General features: G+C 39.0%; 1 protein-coding gene across 4 annotated transcripts in view; it reads left to right on the forward strand.

Annotated features, from left to right (window-relative positions):
* Positions 1 to 15,712, forward strand: part of AR (androgen receptor) — a 180,239-nt gene that overhangs the window by 81,093 nt on the left and 83,434 nt on the right. For all 4 annotated transcript variants that reach the window (XR_008497144.2, XM_054472350.2, XM_063660897.1 and 1 more), the window contains exon 2: positions 9,760 to 9,911. Coding sequence is in view for 3 of the 4 variants with exons in the window: in XM_054472350.2 (XP_054328325.1) it covers positions 9,760 to 9,911 (152 nt within the window). In the remaining variant the exon portion in view is untranslated. The remainder of the gene's footprint in view (positions 1 to 9,759; positions 9,912 to 15,712) is intronic.

A 15,712-nucleotide genomic window follows, 5' to 3' on the forward strand; every position in this document is an offset into this window, starting at 1 on the left:
TCAATGAGGAAAGAATAGTTTTTTCAATAAATTGTACTGGAAAAATTGGATATTCACATGAAAATAAAAGATTTTAGACCACTTCAAACCTGCAAAAAAAAAAATGATCTCATGGTGTATCATGGATCTAAATGCTATAGAACTAAGATGATAAATCTCAGAAGAAAATAGCAGAGTAAATCTTTATGACCTTGAAGTAGGCAATGGTTTTTTGGCTATAACACCAAAAGCACAAGCAATAAGAGAAAAAAATTGATAAATTGGACTTCATCAAATTTGAAATTTTTGTGCTGCAAATGATACCATCAAGAAAGTGAAAATCTCACCCACAGAATGAGAGAAACTATTTGCAAATCATATATCTGATAAGGGTATTGAATTTAGAATATATAAAGAACTCTTGCAACTCAATATAAAAAGACAACCCAATTTTAAAATGGGCAAAGTATTTGAATAGAAATTTCTTGATAGAAGATATACAAATTTAAAAATGCTCAACATCATTAGTCATTAGGGAAATGCAGATCAAAACCAAATTGAGATACCAGTTTACACCTACTAGGATGGCTATAGTAAAAAAGAACAAATAACAAGTATTGGCTTTAATGTGGAGGAGCCAGAACCCTTATATATTGCTGGTAAAATGTAAAGTCATGCAGCCTTTTGAAAAACAGTCTGAAAGTCTTTAAAAAAATTACTATTTGTTATTTAGTTTTTCTTCGCTTTTAATTTAGGTTCAGAGGTACATATGCAGGTTTGCTATATAGCTAAATTGTGTGTCACAGGAGTTTAGTGTACACATTATTTCATCACCCAGGTAATAAGCATGGTACCCAATAGGTAGTTTTTCTATCCTCACCCTCCTCCTACCCTCCACCATCAAGTAGGCCCTGGTGCCTCTTGTTCTTTTCTTTGTGTTCATATGTACTCAATATTTAGCTTCCACTTATCAGTGAGAACATGCGGTATTTGGTTTTCTGTTCCTGCTTTAGTTTGCTTAGTTTGCTTAGGAGAATACTCCAGATTCATCCACGTTGCTGCAAAGGACATGATCTCATTCTTTTTGCATAGTATACTATGGTGTACATGTATCAAAAATGTTACTGTTTGACCTAGTAATTCTATTCCAAGATAAATACTCAAGAGAAATGAAAACATGTCCACACAAATACTTGTACACAAATGTTCATTGCAGCATTATTTATAATAGCCAAAGAGTGGACGACAAATGTCTTCCAAATGTGGGCTCCAAATGTCCATCAACTGATAAATGGAAAAACAAAATGTGCTATATCCATGCCATGGTTTATCTGTCAATAATAAGGAATGAAGTACTCATACATACTCCAACATGGATGAACCTTGAAAACATTATGCTAGGTGAAAAAAGCAACTCGCAACTCACAAAAGACCACACTGTATGATTTTATTTATATTAAATGTCCATAAAAGAAAAATATTTAGAGATAGAAAGGAAATTAGTTTTTCCAGGGTCTGGGAGGAGGCAGTATGAGGAGTGGCTGCTAATGGGTACAGGATTTCTTTTTGGAGTGATATAATTGCTCTAAAATTAGTTTGCGGTAATAGATGTGAATATGCTAAAATGGGTGAATTTTATAGTATGTGAAATATAACTCAGTAAGCCCATTAAAAACAACCTAGTTAAATTAAAACCAAGCTATAACAGAAATATTATATGGCCTTGGCAGTTTAGGATAGTGGGAAAATATGGAGTAGGGGCGGGGAAATAGTCCCAAGTATAATTCTGGTTTTGTCACTACTAGTGTATGGACTCGGACAAGTCATTTGCTTTCTCTAAGTCTCAGTTTGCATATATGCAAAATAGGGGTAATGATACCTACCTCAGTGGTACCTTTTCAAAACCTTGTTCTTCCTCATCTCTCCTCTACAACTTTCTCATAAGATTATTACAGTAATAACCATTTATTAAGCACTGTGTCAGCAATGGTGTGGGGCTGCTTTACCTCCACAACTTCATTGAATCCTCACTGCAGTCTTGTGGGATCTATATTTCTTTGCCTATTTTATATGTAAAGAAATTGAAGTCAAGTGAGTTGTTCAAGGTCCTTCTGTTAGCAAGTGGCAGAGATGGACATGAAAACTAGATCTTCTACCTACGTGTCTTTCCACTTCAACTAAAGAATTTATTAAAGAGAATTGAAAAGCTATGAACTAAATTTGGGTAATATTTTTAATAGTAAACATTGCTGCCCTCGTGAATGAACACACACTAAATTTCAAATCTCATGGTGGCAGAGAATAAAGATGCCACCTATCTTAAGCCATTACTTCACCAACTTCTCCACAAAAATATTCCTTGTAACCACAAATAAGTAAGCACAATAGATCTATAAGGAGAGAGTAATTGTGAACTGATTTTATCTTAAAAAGTCATGTAGGGATGTCATGTTCCATAATGTGATTAATAAAATATATTTTGTTACTAAACACAAGGAAAAATATTATGTTCCATAAAGAAGTTTGGTGGTTGCCTCAACCTCTTTTAGTTTGAAAAGTAGGTATGTAGGAGAAAGATATGTGTTTACATGTCTACCCTTGCCCTCTCTCTGTCTCTTCCCCTCTCTCCCCCTCCTTCCCCACCCCCTATGCCCTACACTCCCCAACCCCCACATGTATTTACCTTTCTCTAAAAGCTCTGCATAGCCAAGAAAAATGCTCTTTTTTATTTTTGGGATATTAGATATTTCATTTTCTTATGGTAAGACAAAAGATTAAGGCAACCAAGACTTACAATATGCCTACTGTGTGGCAGGCACAGAGGCAAGGGCTTTTACATGTGTTATTTAATGTAATTGTAATTCTCACAAAAGCTGTCTAAAGCTGAAAATATTTCCAACTCTAAATGAGGCAAATGGAGCACAGAGAGCCTTAATTATTTCACCCAAAGTTCAGTGGTAGAGGCAGGATTCCAACCCAGGTCTGGTGGGCTCCAAATCCTTGTTGGGTTGCCATTCCTCTCGCTAACAAATAAAACTGGTCTGTGACTTTTGCATTTCACCCCACTTCCACAGTCACTGGTGGGACTTATTTAAATTAATCAGATTCTTCAAAGTATCCCCAAGTCCTCCTTTGAAAAGAAAGTTGGGGGGCAGGGGGAGGAGCAGAGGAGAGGAGATAAAAAGGAAAGGAGTCAGGGAGAGAGAGAGACAGACCTGGCGATCTCAGCTGGGTGCCAAGGTTTCCTAAGCCCAAGTTCCTCATGGTTGAGCCTGTATTGGCAGGCCAACAGCTTCTAGTAATCCACTTTTATTTAATTAATAGTGAAACTGTTGAAGAATTGCAAGTGGTGTTCTGGTTCAGAAACCTTCCATTCTATGGGGCACTGCTTTTGCTTCAGACTAATAAAACCGAATGCCCTGCCTCAAGATAATAAGTGAACATGTAACCCACGAGGTAAGAAAAAACACAATGTCACATGCAAATTCTGCACTTGTTCTCAAAGCAAACCTCTCCTGTGTTTGCAATTAGGATGTTATCTAGGAGCATATTCAAAGCTTTTGAGGTTTTCATTTTAGTTTTTCTTTCATTATGTGCTGTTTTAGTAATATCAAAGAATACATGTAATATATGTTATATGGCATAACAATAAAATTAATGTTGATGAGCCCAGATTAAAGAATCAACAACATTAATATCATCATTGCATCAACTCTATTAGAATGGAAGCTCTCTGAAGGCATGGATTTTTGTCCATTTTGTTCACTGCTATATCCCCAGGACCTAGAAGAGTGTCAGCCACATAATGGGAGCTTAGTCAATATTTTAAAAATAAGAGCATAAACCTACTTATATCCTCTTTCCTCTTACCATCACTCCCAGCCTCCCCTCAGAGGTAACCACTATCCTATATTTGGGCTTTATTATTCCCTTGCATTTTGATAAGTTTTCACGTGTATATTCCCAAATAATATATTGCTTGCTTTTGCTTCTTTTTGAACTTTATATAATAGAATCATATTGTATGTATCCTATTGTGAATTATGTCTTTTACACAACATTAGTATTTGAGATTCAACTATGTGTAGCTCGATTCCATTCCTTTTCATTGCTGATTGTATTTTATTGGATATGTGTGCCATAAATTATTTTTCTCCTGTCAGTTAATGTTTATCATTTATGCGTTAATAAACAAAACTGCTATGACTGTTCCTGAATGTGCCTCCTAGTACATATGTGCCCAGCTTTCTCTAGGATATAAGCCTGAGAGAGGGACTGCAGTTGGAATTTTCATTTCCAAAGCCCAAAGTTTAGCTCATGAGTCAGAGCTGCAATGTGCCCTTTGTCCACACTAGGTCAGGATCAGTGGGAGTGCTACCCAAAATATTTTGCTAGCTGGGGAGTCGGGGAGAGGCAGAGACTGACCTAGTGAGGCCAGGAGGTACTATCTCAGGTCTCTAGTCAAAATGGGTTGCAATTAGTAAAAGTCCAGATTCTGAATCCCCTTCACTATTTATCTTCCTCTTCCTCCTTTACAGTTATTTTTGTTCAAGGTGCGCTTTATTAAACTCATGCCTAACAAACAAAACTCTAATGAATATTTTGTCTTTCATTGATTGTAAATTCGATTAATTAGATTCTTTGAAAAATTTTTAACTGTATTTTCACTTTAGTATAGATGAAAATTTCGATTTCTTTGAAAAACATTTTTTAATAATAACACAACATAAGGTCTACCCTCATAACAAAATTTAAGGGCACAACACCATATTTTTTTAAATTTCATTATTATTATACTTTAAGTTTTAGAGTACATGTGCACAACATGCAGGTTTGTTACGTATGTATACATGTGCCATGTTGGTGTTCTGCACCCATTAACTCGTCATTTAGCATTAGGTATATCTCCTAAAGCTATCCCTCCTCCCTCCCCCCACCCCACAACAGTCCCCGGTGTGTGATGTTCCCCTTCCTGTGTCCATGTGTTCTCATTGTTCAATTCCCACCTATGAGTGAGAACATGCGGTGTTTGGTTTTTTGTCCTTGTGATAGTTTGCTGAGAATGATGGTTTCCAGTTTCATCCATGTCCCTACAAAGGACATGAACTCATCATTTTTTATGGCTGCATAGTATTCCATGGTGTATATATGCCACATTTTCTGAATCCAGACTATCATTTTTGGACATTTGGGTTGGTTCCAAGTCTTTGCTATTGTGAATAGTGCTGCAATAAACATACGTGTGCATGACAACACCATATTGTTAACTATAGGCACAATGTTGTACAGCAGATGTCTAGAACCTTTTCTTCAGGCTTAACTGAAACTTTATAGCCATTGAACAGCAACACTCCATTTCTGTTTCTTAAAGGTCCTTTACAAAATGAGTTTTCTGCATGTTTCCATTTTGTTTATCTGATAATTTTTTTTCTTTTTTTATTATACTTTAAGTTCTGGGGTACATGTGCAGAATGTACAGGTTTGTTACAAAGGTACACACGTGCCAGGGTGGTTTGCTGCACCTATCAACCCGTCATCTACATTAGACATTTCTCCTAATGCTATCCCCTCCCTTGCCCCTCACCCCTCACTGGCCCCAGTGTGTGATGTTCCCTAGCCTGTGTCCAAGTGTTCTCATTGTTCACCTCCCACTTTTGAGTGAGAACATGCAGTGTTCCACTGTTCTGTTCCACTGGTCTATATATCTGTTTTGGTACCAGTACCATGCTATTTTGGGTACTGTAGCCTTGTAGTATAGTTTGAAGTCAGATAGCATGATGCCTCCAGCTTTGTGCTTTTTGCTTAGAATTGTCTTGGCTATGCAGGCTCTTTATTGGTTCCATATGAAATTTAAAGTAGTTTTTTATAATTCTGTGAAGAAAGTCATTGGTAGCTTGATGGGATTAACACTGAATCTGTAAATCACTTTGGGCAGTTTGGCGATTTTCATGATAATGATTCTTCCTATGCATGAGCACGGAATGGTTTTCAATTTATTTTTGTCTTCTCTTATTTCCTTGAGCGGTGGTTTGTAATTCTCCTTGAAGAGGTCCTTCACATCCCTTGTAAGTTGTATTCCTACATATTTTATTCTGTTTGTAGCAATTGTGAATGGGAGTTCACTCATGATTTGGCTCTCTGTTTGTCTGTTATTGGTGTATAGGAATGCTTGTGATTTTCGCACACTGATTTTGTATCCTGAGACTTTGCTGAAGTTGCTTGTCAGCTTAAGGTGATTTGGGGCTGAGACAATGGGGTTTTCTGAATATACATTCATGTCATCTGCAAACAGAGACAATTTGACTTCCTGTCTTCCTATTTGAATATCCTTTATTGCTTTCTCTTTCCTGATTGCCCTGGCTGGAACTTCCAATACTATGTTGAATAGGTGTGGTGAGAGACGGCATCCTTGTCTTGTGCTGGTTTTCAAAGGGAATGCTTCCAGTTTTGACCATTCAGTATGATATTGGGTGTGGGTTTGTCATAAATAGCTCTTATTATTTTGAGATATATTCCATCAATACCTAGTTTATTGAGAGTTTTAGCATGAAGCGGTGTTGAATTTTGTCGAAGGCCTTTTCTGCATCTATTGAGATAATTGTATGGTTTTGTCATTGGTTCTGTTGATGTGATGGCTTATGTTTATTCATTTGCATATGTTGAACCAGCCTTGCATCCCAGGGATGAAGTGGACTTGATCGTGGTGGATAAGCTTTTGGATGTGCTGCTGGATTCGGTTTGCCAGTATTTTTTTATTGAGGATTTTTGCACTGATGTTCATCAGGGTTAGTGGCCTGACATTTTCTTTTTTTGTTGTGTCTCTGCCAGGTTTTGGTATCAGGATGATGCTGGCCCATAAAATGAGTTAGGGAGGATTCCTTCTTTTTCTATTGTTTGGAATAGTTTCAGAAGGAATGGTACCAGCTCCTCTTTGTACATCTGGTAGAATTCGTCTGTGAATCCTTCTGGTTCTGGACTTTTTTTGGTTGGTAGGCTATTAATTACTACCTCAATTTCAGAACTTGTTATTGTTCTATTCAGGTATTCGACTTCTTCCTGCTTTAGGCTTGGGAGGGTCTATGTGTTCAGGAATTTATCTATTTCTTCTAGATTTTCTATTTTATTTGCCCCACAGGTGTTTATAGTATTCTCTGATGGTAATTTGTATTTCTGTGGGATCCGTGGTGATATCCCCTTTATTATTTTTTATTGCATCTATGATTCTTCTCTCTTTTCTTCTTTAGTAGTCTGGCTAGTGGTCTATCTACAAAATAGATAGACTGTTTATCTGATATTTATTTTGTAATTATCTAATAATAACCATCATTATCATCATCAACATCATCATTATCATCTCCTTTACCCATACATATATTTGTGTCTTTCAAATAATAATCCCATCTTTGAAGTGCATCCTCATCTTTAGCAGTCTGCACTCTGCTTTCTTATATCATTTACTATCTCATGATTATTTATTTCCCGTCCTTCTTCTCTGACAGATAGTCATTTTTTAGGGCCAAGGAAATATCTCGATCACCACTATATCCCCAGCACCTACCCCTGTGCCTGGTCCATAGGGCCAGATGCTAAGAGTTGAGTTGAACCAGTCTACCTAATCTTAACCTTCATTAGCACAACATGGTTTGTCAGTGGTTAAGAATCTACACTTTGGAGTCAGACTCACCCAGGATGGAATCCTGGCATTGCCACTTATTATTAATAGATGCGTGATCTTGGACAAGTTTACTTAATTGTTCTGAGCATCAGTTTCCTCTTCTGCAATATAGGGATGATACACAGCTACCTGGTAAGTTGTTGGGAAAATTAAATGGGATGATATGTATGAAATGGCCTGGCACATAGAGTACCTAAATACATGTTCTTCTGATTTTATTTGGACTGTTTGTGTTAGTAACAGAAGTCAAAAAGGTGGAGAAAGGAGAAAGGTACTTGTGAAAATTTTCTTTCTTCTCCATGTTTCATTTAGGACTGAGGAAGGGGGCACAGTTTTTACCCAAGGAAATGACATTTTTAGCGAAAAGAATTATGATCTTAGCGTTTAGCTGAATTGTATTTTGGAAGTAAGCTCCTTCCCTGTGGAACTTATGGCCTTGCTAGCCTTGGTTTGTTGGAAGTGCTCTTGCTGGCTTTCTAGTTAGGGTAGGGAAAGGAAGGCTTCTGGGGAGTGAAGATAGGCCATGATATCAAGCCACTGGGTTTGCATGTCAGTATAATTTTTTATTGCTTTCTGTTGTACTTGGGACTTGAATAAAGGCTGATATTTGTGTCTTGCTGGTAAAGTGCTTGTAAAGTGAGTGAAAGTTTTCTTTGCTCTTGTCCTGCCAGAGCTGTTCACTTGGGGTTGAGGGGAAGATAACCTTTCATGTTTTTTTTTTTTTTTATTCTGATGACTGTGATGAGCATTCGAACCAAAAGGCCACTGGTGGAAAGTAAAGGTGAGTGGTGAGAAGACAATAGGTTAATGGAAACTGTGTTAGACTTGTAGTCAAATTGTCCTGCACTTCCCCTCTCCAAGTCTTAGGTTTTTCATCTGTACAATGGATATTAAAATGAGAAAAGAAGCTTGTCTTCGCAGAGTTATCGTTAGGTGTTGGCACAGCAAACAGGCTCCCATTAGGGCTCATTTTCCTTCATTCCTTAGTAAGGAAGAAGTACTTATAAAATATAGCAGTTGTGCTCTTGTGAATGATAGCATGGGCAGTTGTCATCTCTCTGAAGCAGATGTAACCCAGAATGTCACTTGAGTTTTGTTTAATGCTTAGGCATAAGACATAGGAAAGACAAAAGTTGACCTTTGGGTAGTGAGAACAATGTTCCATTTTGTTCAAACTTGAATTTTTTACTATAGGAGACTCAGAATTAACCTTCCATGAAGGTTTTAGGATTGGCTTTCTGGCCCTTCTTCTTCATATCCACCTGAAAGAGCTTGGGCACAGATGTTCTTGGAGAAAGGCAGTTAGACAAGGTGACTTCTGAAGCTCCAGTGGCCAAGTATTTTGATGGTAGCCTAAAAGATGTCCAGAATCACTGTACATCATTTTTTCAACAGAAGCTTCAGGCATAGGGATTATGCTTGGTACTTTATGTTGTGGAATGGAATCCAGCGGATGTCCATGTGATCTAGAGAAACACCTAAGGAAAGTGAAGAAATGAGGAAAAAAAAAAGAACAAGACTTGTATGATAATACTAATCACGATCCTTGTGTATTTATTCCAATGGCATTTTATCCATTATCTGATTTATATTACCACTCACAGCAGCAGCTCAATAGGATGGGAGATATTATCTCTATTTTATAGATGAGATTTGAGGCTCACGGAGCTAAAGCAAGGAACATCAAATCGTTTTGATATTTGGTCTGGTTTTGTTTTAGGTCTCCCTTTGGATGAGGTAAAGTCACAAAGCTGGGTTCATATCATTTAATTAGTCTGAAAATGTTGCCTGAACACCACCTTCAGTTAGATATCTTAACCTCAGGTTTCCTGCCTTCATTGCTCCCTCATATAGACATAGACTATGAGATTGGCTAATCCCAGGGAACTTCCCTAATCCCTCGGCAAGATCCAAAAAAGCCCAGTCACACCCTACGACCATCATCTTTAGGAGAAGTCTCAGAAAATTCAGCTTCACACTAACTCACTTGAGCAATGAATAATAGTAATTTATGCATGCAGGTTAATCCTGAAGACCTCAGACTTCACTTGCCTATTTCTGCCATTCAATTACATGTGTTGCATTGGTTTTTTGTGTCTTTCCAGTTTGGAGACTGCCAGGGACCATGTTTTGCCCATTGACTATTACTTTCCACCCCAGAAGACCTGCCTGATCTGTGGAGATGAAGCTTCTGGGTGTCACTATGGAGCTCTCACATGTGGAAGCTGCAAGGTCTTCTTCAAAAGAGCCGCTGAAGGTAAAGGGTCTTGCACATGCACTTCTCTTTCCCTTTCTCCTTTACCTTCCAGAGAGAGACACTAACCTTTCAGGGCCCAGGATTTTATCATCTCAGAAAAAGTCATTGGCAAGGCCCTATCAAATAACTTAGGAGCCTAAGGAAGCAAATTTTTGTACTTGCTAGTTCCCTGGTTTCAGCAGCCTTGTTTGTACAGGCAATGTAGGCAGTGAAGGTGGTCCCAGCTGGGGCTTGGGGCTCAGTGGGTCCTAGAAATGAAAGAAAAATTAATGATTTGAAAAGATTTAATTTCCTTCCTTCTTGTTTTCTACTCTGCTGGCTAGTAAAGGAAAAATTTGTCCTTATTAGAGAGGTTAGAAGTGGAGAAACCCCAACTGAGTCCCCAGCCTGTTCCTTGGGATGAATATGAGACTGTTCCTTAGCAAAGGCTTCCTGGCCTCGGCCCCAGAAAGGGAGTGTTCTCACTCTTCAGCAGACTATCAGTCTCTGCACCTGCTCCCTCCTGTTGTGGCCTCCTTGGGACCTGTCTTTGCGTTAATAGTTCCTAGGTAGGTAAGAACTCAGAGTGAAGAAACACATTTATTCTCCTCTCCAGAGACCTGATCTCAAAGCCTGTCCATTAGTCCCTAACCTTAATCTAAGGTAGCATCTTATATCTGGCTAAATTGGCTCAAGCCCTAGCTCCTTAGTTTTATTTAGCTTAGAACAACTCATGTCTGCTCAGCCTCTAGAGGTGCTCAGCCCACATTCTGCAGTAGAAACTCCCATTTTCAGGCCTCTTATATATGGTAATGTCTCCTTCCTCTAACCACCCAGGGCTTAAGCTTCCTGCTTATCCACTTCACCCTGTATTGAGGGCTTTCTTCTCAAAGGGACATTGATGAGGAGCCCCTAGAGAGAGATGCTGTGCTCTGGGACCAGACCCATTGTTAAACGCCAGTATTCACCTCTGCCCCGACTTTCCCCAAAGAGGTACTTCCTGCCAAGGCCTTTCTCTTTCCTCTCACTGGCTGGAAGTGTTGAGTTCCACTTCAGAACCAGAAAAGAGAACCTTTCCTTCTATAAGAGCTGTAAACATTGAGAACAGTCTTAAAAGATAGGTATGTAGGCCACACCATTCACCAGGAATGTACTGATACTCATCAGAATATGAAAGAAGCACCAGAGAGTTTGAAGCATCTAGAGAAAAGGTAGAAAGAGAATGCCCTTTAACTGACCTCCTCAATGATAGCCAATCACAATGATGAGTGTTGATTCATCATTTTGGCTAGGTGGCAGAATTATCTATAAAACAGAAGCTGCCATGTTGTTTTCTTCCAGTCCTCAGGGCCTACAAGAAGGCAGCTATCATTTGGTATTACTGAAAACATGCCCCATGTTCAGCTCATACCCCCAAATTACCCAATGCTACTGTTTATACTGGGCTAATATGAAGCCCAGCGCCCTAATGTCTAGGTCTAGGCAGTAAGGCCTAGAGCAGTGCCTAAAGAGCCTGAGAGCAGTGCCTTCCTTTCTTCAGAGTACTCATGAAAGGATGGCTGTCAGAAAAGGAAGTGAGGAGGGGCTCCAGAGACTTCAGACCACCCGAACTTCCCCAGTGAGACCCTGGCACTTCCCCATACCCTCTCACCCAGCGGGTCCTGTCTATAGAGCAGAGAATGAAACAAAGCACTCATCTAGAGGTAGTGTGTCAGCAAGCCCAGGCACTGCACCACAGTAATGGCAGCCACGTCAGATGGGAAAGGAGTTCAAGTGAACAAACAAGCAAATTCAATATTCAGATAGATTAGATTATGCTTGATGCTTCCTCTGGGTTTTACAAATATGGGTCACTAAATTGTTATTTTCAGAAAACAGGGGAAATGCTCAATCACATTGTGAAAGGGAAGATTTTGCTGTCATATCATACATCCCACATGGGAGCTTTCTGCAGAAGTTAGAGCTGAAGGAGAGAGGCAGGCAGAAGGGCAGCTGGCACGGCTGCCTGGGAGGAGCTCTGCAATGAGGTGGATCCTGTGCCATTTGAGAACAGGGAAGAAAAGGAATGAGGTTGTGGGGAGGGAATCACCCAACTCACAGAACACATAGAAATCCAGCAAGGTTTCAAAACTCTCTACACCTTTGAGTCTGTTAAGTTAGGGAAACTCTGTGAGCTCATAGGGCCAAATGTACTTGCCTGTTTGAAATATGAAAAATCAGCAATGGATTCCTTGAAAAACCGTTAAAAGGGAACCTTCTGAGCCCCTTGGTTATTTTCAAATATGGACCATAGATTTCAGTCCTGAGCCCTTTGAAGGTAGGAGAAGGTGGTTTAGAAAACGCACACACACACACACACAAACACACACCAGAATGAAGCAAAAGAAAAATTATTGGTGTTTTCTTTCTCCTCCCATCTGTAAAGCTGTGGGATTGATTTTACTGCCATCATTATCTCTGTTTGAAGGCAGGGGGCTGTCTTATTACCCAAAGAGGACATTTATTGATTTGGTTTTCTTTTTCCATTTTTACAATGCATCTTTATCGCCCATGTGGCCTTTCTGGAGGTGGTTCTCAGTCTGGCTTGTTGAAACGTCAAATTATACCTGTCTTAGAGAAAATAGAAACAAAAATATTTCTCTTCCTCACTTGCTTGTTGTAGTCAGTTAACTCGGACTGAGTATTCAGTGTCTTGATTATCACTTAATTCATAGTTTCAGAAATCTCTGGAATGGGGATAGGTACAGGACTTAAACGCCTGGCACCTCAGACAGAAATATATTTTTAGCTTTGGTGGTTTATAACACATGGGACTTTCAGGCTGTCATTGGTGCAGAGCTCAGCACAGAGTCAATTGTAATCTGGACAGGTTTTGTTGCTGAGGAAGAGTGGGAAGAGGGAGTCCTACATTTTCTCCTTGTCAGTAATGTTGGAGAATTGGGGTGAGGGTGAGGCTGGGCAGGGAAGGATCTGCATAGAAAAAAGGGTCTGATGAGAAAAAATAATGCTACTAAGCCATGAGGGTAAAATGACCAAATTCTGGTTGAGAGAAACTTGGTCAAAGTGTGTATGGGGAGAGAAAGTTTGTCAAAGTCTTTGTCTGAGTGCTTGGTGGGATGAACTCTGGGTTAGAAACAGGCATGGAGGGAAATAGTTGGTTTACGGAGTGGGTAGGATGAGTGGGGTGGTGAAAGGGAAGGCATTTTGGATGCTAAGAGACCAGGAAGTCAAAGCAAGGCAATACACATAAAGAGAGGTAAGGGCTCAGAGAGGTTTTAGTTGTATAGACTTGGATAAGAAATTTCCCCTTTTGGACCTCAGTTTTCCTTGTTTGTAAAACAACGGACTTGAACTAGATATTTTTAAATGTGCTTCCGGCTTAGACATTTTGTGACCGTTCTACAAATTACAAACATAATCGTCATCATTTCAGCAAACTCACATGCATTTATACCTGCATAAGTTTTTGGTCTTGCTTTCCTAGAAGATGACTAATCCCAGATCCTAATCAATTAAAGAAGCAATCTTCAGATGTGGATAGAGCCAGCTGAGAGAGTGTACTATGGATGGAGTGAGTTAAAACTCAGGACTCAGATTTTTTCCTTGTGATCATTGCTGGGTAACTTCTTTCTTTTCTATTTTCTCATCTGGAAAATCAGGATATGAATCCCCATCTCTACCTCATTATGTTTCAAAGAGGGTTAATTAATCCATCATGTGCATTATGTGCTCAAGAATTTACTATTTTTCAGACATTTTCTAGTAAAACATTGAAGATTATATGTCCATTTGTTTTGTACACATGGAGTGCTGTTTGGTACACATCATAAAATTGAAACTGTAGTTTACATTCTGAACTCAAAGAATTACACCATCCTCACTGATGTTTACAATAGGTCCCAATTTAGTTTCTTTGGCAAATTTTATGTAAGTATGGCTTTGATTTTCTGTCTCACTCCAGGTTTTTGTTAGAGAAGAAATGCAAGTGAACCCTCATTGAACTCTTTCTGTCCTTTAAATCCATTCTTTCCCACCTCAACTCATGTGGAATTGAATGTTGCCTCTAGTTTGGAGTCTAGCAGAGAGTTTTTGGTGCATATCAGTGTCCCCTTCACTCCTTGACTTTTCAAGTAACATTTCCCAGAGGCAAATTAACTCTGCTAAGAGGATCTGCTTGCAGCTTCAACAGAGCCTTCATCAGGTATCTTTGGCCAAAGAGTTGACTGATCCTGACTTTGCGAGTCCTAGAGATCTTTTCACAAAGCTCCTCTCATGTTTCTGCCTCTGATTTTCTTAAATGTCACAGACAGACTTTAGATTTAGGGGTTGGTTAACTTTTTTTGTCAAGGGTCTTGTAGTAAATATTTTAGGCTTTGTAGATCATATGGTCTCTGTGTCAACTACTCAACTCTGCCTTTGTAGGATGAAAGCAGCCATAGACAATACTGGAACTAACGGGAGTAGCTGTGTTCCAATAAAACTTTATGGGCACTGAAATTTGAATTTCACTTAATTTTCACATGTCATTTAATATTATTTTTCTTTTTTACCATTTAAAAATTTAGAAATCATTCTTAGCTCTTTGGGCCTCACAAAAACAGATGGTAGAGTGGATTTGGTTTATGGGCTGCAGTTTGTTGACCTCAGCTTTAGATAATCACTTCTGTACTTATAAATCTACATAGGTTTTATGTTTTCCCATCTCTTGGTATCTTAGTAGCTCTCTAGATTATCTAATTTAAAAAAATTTTCCAAGTAGGCCAGTCAAAGTTTGAACATCTTGTTAGCACAGAATTCCTGGCCTAGTGGCTTCTTGGTCCTGAGCTTATTTACTAAAGAGAAAAAACAAATAAGTCTAGAAATGCTAGAAGAGGATACTTTTTTGTTTTAATGCTCTAGTAGATCACTCCTCCTTGCAATACCCAGAGGAGAAACTGAAAATATTCCAAACATTTTCTAGACTTCTGTGTTGTAAACGTGTGGATAACTATGAACTACATATGAATGAACTTTTCTGGATGACACATATATTCCAGATGGCAAAAAGGAAGGGCTTTGGGGACTCTCTGGTACCAAGTGTCATGGAAAAACTGTGTGTCTCATAGAAAGTAGATCCCAGGAGGCCAGCTGAGTTGTGGATCTGCCATATATTACCTCATGATTCTGTCTTCGCACACTCACCGGCTTAATTCTGGGCCTCCCCATAACACGACTAGACCACAGGCTTGCAGAAGAAATAATTTAGCTCTGTAACTCATTGCAGTTGGTGCCCACCCAAGTCTCTGTCAGTGCCCAATTCGGGAGCCATGCCAAGAATTTGCCATTGCTGCTTCATAGTGGCCCTGTGCCTGCTTATTTATAGCCTGTGCATTTTGTGAAACAGGGATTAAGAAGAAGTTGCCATAGCACTTGCACCATTTTGTAAATATCTGTAATGCTTACATAACTTTTGTGACTTGCAAGATCTTTTGAGTCCATTGCCTTCTGCTACCATGCCTTACCAATTTCCTAGTCCCTTATTATTATTATTTTTTTTTTCAAAATTACCCATTACCCAAGTTTATTAATAGTAATAGTAAGACATCAAATGTATAGTTGGTCTCCTTACCTCCCCAGTTTAGGGAGTTTCAATGATCCCTGAAGGCACATGAACTTACTGTGCTAAGTAATAGTCTCAAAATTCAGACACTCCCTCTCACAGCCCATCTTGACTACTAACTCACTGCATAATTTGCTAAAACCAAGTTGTTCACTCACTGAGATGGATTAAAAGAAATAACATTCCTAATTTTTAAAGCTGTGAGAAGACAACCATGCTATCT

The sequence above is a fragment of the Pongo pygmaeus genome, chromosome X (genome assembly GCF_028885625.2).
Source record: "Pongo pygmaeus isolate AG05252 chromosome X, NHGRI_mPonPyg2-v2.0_pri, whole genome shotgun sequence".
Classification (NCBI taxonomy): Eukaryota; Metazoa; Chordata; class Mammalia; order Primates; family Hominidae; genus Pongo; species Pongo pygmaeus.